This window comes from Arachis ipaensis, chromosome B02, assembly GCF_000816755.2.
Source record: "Arachis ipaensis cultivar K30076 chromosome B02, Araip1.1, whole genome shotgun sequence".
In the NCBI taxonomy this organism is placed as follows: domain Eukaryota; kingdom Viridiplantae; phylum Streptophyta; class Magnoliopsida; order Fabales; family Fabaceae; genus Arachis; species Arachis ipaensis.
In genome coordinates this window covers 646,577-652,901 of record NC_029786.2, presented here as the reverse complement: position 1 = coordinate 652,901, position 6,325 = coordinate 646,577, and the positions used below count along the sequence as shown (strand labels likewise).

At 24.2% G+C, this 6,325-nt stretch overlaps 1 protein-coding gene across 1 annotated transcript; it reads left to right on the top strand.

Moving 5' to 3' along the window:
* LOC110267395 (AT-rich interactive domain-containing protein 1-like) lies at positions 1,732-4,912 on the top strand. The gene is made up of 3 exons (XM_021112894.1): positions 1,732-2,231; positions 2,975-3,485; positions 4,603-4,912. Exons 1-3 carry the CDS (start codon positions 2,061-2,063, stop codon positions 4,683-4,685), a joined length of 765 nt encoding a protein of 254 aa, XP_020968553.1. The 5' UTR covers positions 1,732-2,060; the 3' UTR covers positions 4,686-4,912.

Here is a 6,325-nt window from a genome sequence, read left to right as displayed (position 1 = left end):
TATTACATGATTTTATTCCTTTTTTAATTACTTTACCATTTTTATAATATAATTATTTATAAAAATGATAATCTCTTAGTATTTAGCAATTATTTTAGGTCAAAATTGACAATAGGGTAAAATTTTGTCTCTTTTTGTTCTTAATATTTAAAAAAAATTAAAATATATCATTAATATTTAATTTATTTTAATTTTATTCTTAAAATTTTAAATATGTTTCAATTATACCTTTGAGATCAGAGTAAATACTATTAACAGAAATGCTGATGACAATTATATTCTTGAGAGTTAATTTTGTCCTTAAATATATTTTTTGTATTTAGGGTAAAATAATAAAATGATGACCAAAAATTTATACCATTGACAAAAACAACTCAAAAACGATACAAACGATAAATAAGTTCTTAAAATATTTTAAAACATAAAAAAATAATTATATATTAAATATATATTCTAAAAAAAATTTTAGAGATTAAATTTTGATATTTTTTTTAAGTATTAATAGAAAAATAAAATATTTTATTTTTTAAAAATTGATAATTTTCTGTTAAATGAATATTTTTTAAAAATAATTTTATTATGTTTGATTAAGGTTTATTAAAAAATAAAAAAATTAGAGATTAAATTTTGTTCTATCTTTTTGTGAGTCTTTTAAATAGTTATTCATTTATTCAAATGTGGCTACAAAAATTTGAATCAAATGAATAAGAATTCATTTGTTAAATATAAAAAAATTTTGTCACTTAAAAAAAATAATATTTATTAATAAATATTTTTGTTATATTTTTAAATTATTTAAAATTTTATTTATCATTTATATTTTAAAAAAATATTTTTGTCAATGACATAAATTTTCAGATATAATGTTAATAGTTTATCCTTTATTTAAATTAACAAATTTCAGAAACATCCTCATAGTCAAAAACCCTTAATATATATTTTATAGTTTCACGAAAGAGGTCAACTCAAACTAAAACACTCATCAAAGAGACCCACTAATAAAATCTTCTTTTCAATTTTCGATTCTCTAGAAACTAGTATGTCTTTGTCTCTCTCTCTTTATCTTTTATTCTCTGTTTTAGACTTTTAGTCCTTTCTCAAACTAAAACACTCATCAAAAGACCCACTAATAAAATCTTCTTTTCAATTTTCGATTCTCTCTTTGTCTTTCTCTAGAAACTAGTATGTCTTTGTCTCTCTCTCTCTTTGTCTTTTATTCTCTGTTTTAGACTTTTAGTCCTTTCTCAAACTAAAACACTCATCAAAAGATCCACTAATAAAATCTTCTTTTTAATTTTCGATTCTCTCTTCGTCTCTCTCTAAAAACTGGTATGTCTTTGTCTCTCCCTCTCTCTGTCTTTTATTTTCTATTTTAGAATTTTAGTCCTTTCTCTTTCTCTTCTTACAATTAATATTCGTTCTGCACAACAAAAGTAAAAAGAAAAAAATGGTGAGATTAAAACTGATTTTTCACTAACAAGCAAAAGCCCCTTTTCTTTTCTCTTTTTCTAGGTTCATATTGACTATTGACATATCTATGTATTTACAGAATTATAAAAAATAATTATTTTAATATAAATTTAATACTATAAATTAAAATAATGGTCATAAAATTATTTGACTAAATAATATAGTTATTCAATGATCAGTCAAGATAATTTGACCAATAACATTTTATATATAATCTATGAAACTAATATATATATTGGATACAATTCTTTATAGATATCGGTGGTGATCAAACAATGACAACATAAAAAAATATTCATAGTGGTAACTATGTGAATCTTGTGAGTTCATCATCATCGGAGTCAAGTGATGAGGAAGACAAGAGAGTTCTTAACCAAGAATATCATCATCATGATCTGGATGTAGATACAACGGTATGTGTATTGAATCAATTCATTCTCGATGACTCAATTCTCGCCGAGTATGGTAGAAAAGAAGGAGGAGATAGTAGTGACGATGAAATACAAGTGTTGAAGAAATTTGATGTTGAAGATAAAAAATGTGGTGGTTGTGACGATAATGATAATAACAGAAAAGGTGACAATAATTCAATGGAGTTATTGAGTTGGGTTAAAAATGTTGCGGTGAATTCTTATGGTAAATCTAAAGTTGGTTTAACTTGTAATAATAAAAACCCTAAGAAAAAGAAGGTTTTGTCGTATAGAGAGGCTGCCTCCAACAAGAAAAGATTTAAGTCAAGCAGGGAACAACAATTTTGGAAGGTAACTTCAATTGTTTATTTTATGAAAAAGTTTTTTTTTTTTTTGGATAATTAAAGACATATCTGTGTGAATCAATTTTTGATAGATTATATTCCCAATATGTTAATTTAGTTATTCTGCTATTAGTTAATCTATTAAGTTATCATGAAAAAGAATTAATTTGCAAATTGATAGATTATATTCCATGTATTTTGGATAATGAAGATTTTTAACTCTATATAATATTCAGAGAAATATCATCAGAATTATTTAATTTATTTTAGAAATTAAATCACTATTGTAGTTGGATAATAAAAATCTTAAAATCCATTTTCAATAAATGTCTCTTCATTTTGGTATCAAAACTTTGGTTGTGTACAACATTTTTCTTTGTAATATGATGTTTATCAAGATGTCTTTCAATATTTTTTATCCAAATATTTTTTCTTTTGTAATATTTTTTAATATCTAGTTTCATTGATTTTTTAAGCTGTTGGTGTTTTATTTGTAGTTTTTGATCGGTTAATTTTTTATTTATGCTGATTTAAATGTCTCTTATTTCAATGTTTTGAGCTTAAATGAGTGATTGTAACTATTAAAAAAAATGTTCAAACTTATTATATATATACTTTAAATTTTTTTCTATTAATGTTGCAACTTATTATATACTTCAATAAAATCAAAATTTGTAAACAAATTATACTTATAAGCTATAACATTATATATATTTATTAAACCAAAATATTGATGTCATCATTTTGTAGAGTCAGAAGATGTGTCCATCATTGTATGAAGAAGAGCTTAAGGATGGAATTTATAACCTTAGAAAGAAACTCAAGAAAAATAACAATGGAAAATTTTCACCTAAAAAATCCACATTTTCTATTCGTACTTCTTCAAATGCATCATTGGATCCTGATGATTCTGAAGAACAACAAGAAAAAAAACATATGGTCAAAAAAGTGTCTAACAATTCCAAACAAAAATCGTTTTTTGATCGACACGTGAGAGTAAAGCATGTGCCTATAGGTCCAAAACACCAAATTATGGTGCCGGAATGGAACGGCGGCGGCGCGACTTCCTCGGAGAGCGACTCAAAGTGGTTCGGAACAAGAATATGGCCATTAAAAGATGGAATGAATCCAAGAGTTATGATTGAAAGGGATCCCATTGGAAAAGGAAGACAAGATTCATGTGGCTGCTCGGCACGAGGTTTAGTAGATTGTGTTGGATTTCATGTTGCTGAGAAAAGGACTAAACTCAAGCTTGAATTAGGTAAGCATTTTGATTATTTGTTTCATGCGAAAATTTATATGTAGTTATCTTTATTTAAAGTTAATAATTGAGAATAGTAAGATATAATTTAACATATTTAGTTAAATTATCGTCTAATAATTATTAAGTTTATATAAAAATAATTGTATAAACGTGAGTTTATTAAAAGCATAGCTGAGAAAAGTATTTTTTTTCTTAAAATTTGCTAAAAATATTTTTAAATTTTATTTTGTTTTAGTTTTATTCTAAAAAAATTTTATTTGTATCAAATATATTGTTGACAGCTAATTTTTAAAAAAATTTAGGATCAATTCAGCAGTAATTTTACAAAAATAACCATCAACACAAGTAAATTAGAGATAGTTATCATACATTATTGTTGGATTAATCTTAAATTTTTTGAAAATTTAATTGTCAATGGTATATTTGATGCAAATAAAAATTATTTGAATAAAATTGAAACAAAATAAAATTTAGGAATATGTTTAAAATTTTTGACAAATTTAAAAGACAAAAAATATATTTTATCATTTAAATAATTTATTAGTAAAAAAAGCATGTTACGTAACTAATTAATTAGTTTTGAATTTTTGATAATAAGTCCAAAATACATGTTTCTTGTTTTCGGTGTATTTATTATCACATGCATATCCTTGTCAAAATCATTTATTTACGTAACATTATTTCTCCCTTTATCAATGCTTAAACTAGGTTAAATAGCTTGATATTTGTAATTTCTTTTTATCTGTCTAAAACTCTAAATAAAAGATGAACATGTTTTATTTTAACCCCTAAGATACATCAGTAAATAATCACATAATGAATTAAATAATGTGATAAGTTACACTGCTGTCTTGTCTTGCTATGTTATTAGTATTTTAGCATTTGGTTGATTTTTTATTTTCTACCAATACATTTTGTTTTTTAAAAATTTGTACTTATTTAAATCATTTATTAATTTCTTAATACTAGAAAAAAAAAGTAGAGAATGAATTAATGTACATTTGCTACTCATTTTAGACTCAAAAGCACAAACTAATAAGACTCAGCTAATAAGTATTATAGTTAACACTATTACCATTTACTCATTTTTAATTTGCATGTATATATAACACAGGTAGAGCTTTTTATGAGTTGGATTTGGACAAACCAAGAGCAGATACGAGAAATTTGTTAAGTGAGGAAGAAGAGGAAGAATAAGAAGAGAAGAAATATATATATATGATAAATATTTTTAGGGTATATTTAATAATGTGTGTTGCAAAAATATTTACAATCATTTATTCTTAACTTTTTTAACAAAATTTATGAAATGCTTCAAGTGATAAAAAAAAGTGATTGTAAATAACTTTATGACACACATTAAATGTACTTGAAAAAATTAGATGCAAAAAGAATAATCTCCTGAATAATATAATAGACTGCTTGGCTGCTTGCACTTCTCAAAATGAAGGCTTCTTTATTAAGTTTGTAAGCCTTTCAGTATGATGATTGGACTTTTGCCTACTTAATTAGCTTCTTGTTTAGAATATAAACCATATATATCGTTTGTTTAATTTTTAGTAATAAGCTTGGTTTATTCGGATGTGTGCCCTAGTATATGTATATCTTATTATATATTCTCTTAAAAATAGTTTAAGTGTAGATTCAACTATGATCATGCAAATTTGAATATTTGATCCTGGATAAAAATAATTTTGAATTCGAAACCACTATTTAAGAAAAAGAAATATATGTTATTTTAATTGATTATGTGTTAACTATGATGCAAAGACTGATATTGACACGAACGGAAACATAACATAGATACGCAGATATAGCAATTCTAAAATCTTATAAGACACGGAACATGGTATATATATATAATATAAAATATTTTTTGTTTTTAATAAATAATAATATATTATTTCTAAACTCATATTAAGAATATACGTGATAATATTTAGATATGTTTAGACAAAAAAAATTATTTTTTATTAAAATACAATTAAATAGAACAGACACGTGTATCAAATGAGTGTTAACGACTATTATATCTAAAATGTATCTAACACATAGCTATTGTAGTATTCGTGTTTTATAGTGGGTTTATAAGTAGTAACAGTGCATTACCATTATTATATTGTGGTACATAAATTGGTATTAGCAATCCCTTTTTTTATAGTCCTTCAATTAGTAGCATCCTTCTGTCTACCTTTTTGGTATATCTTTGAAATGGGCCACCAAATTGGGCTGGCTTTTGGACTGAACCTGGCCCAAATCTGTGCCTAACTAGCATTTGATTGCAAAAACTAAAAAGATCATATAGTGAAAGAATATTTGGGATTTACACCCTCTAGTGTATTTACTATCACCAAAATTTAGTGAAAGAATAACGGATCCAAAATCACAAAAGATCATATAATAAATTAATAATAAAAATATGGATCTTTCAAGCTATTTATTTAAACAATTTTACAAACTAAATACTACTCTCTAGCTGTGAATAAAAGGAAGATATTATATGGTAATAAAATATCATTATTGATGTCAGTATAAAAGTTACTGAATAGTGAATAGTAGTTTTTCAGGTAGCAATAATTCAAAGTTAATGTTTCATTATTAGATTATAAATGGGTACATAAATTAAACGCTGGGTTTAAAAAATATCGTCCTAAGTTGTTTATTTTAAAACGACTTTTTTCATATATGAGGCAAGATCATAACTATTGAGATTATTTTAAAACCCATCAAATTCTTAAATGGCACCAACATAGGTTGAAATTGAAAAATAAAATTTTAAAAATTAAAAATTATTTGATACTAGAGGAAGTATTAACTAAATTAAAAATATTTTGTGT

Excerpts from the sequence above, each read along its gene's own strand:
- LOC110267395 (XM_021112894.1), top strand. The coding sequence starts at position 2,061 with ATGGAGTTATTGAGTTGGGTTAAAAATGTTGCGGTGAATTCTTATGGT. Across the intron at positions 2,232-2,974 it reads GGGAACAACAATTTTGGAAG|AGTCAGAAGATGTGTCCATC; the intron begins GTAACTTCAATT and ends ATCATTTTGTAG. Across the intron at positions 3,486-4,602 it reads TAAACTCAAGCTTGAATTAG|GTAGAGCTTTTTATGAGTTG; the intron begins GTAAGCATTTTG and ends TATATAACACAG.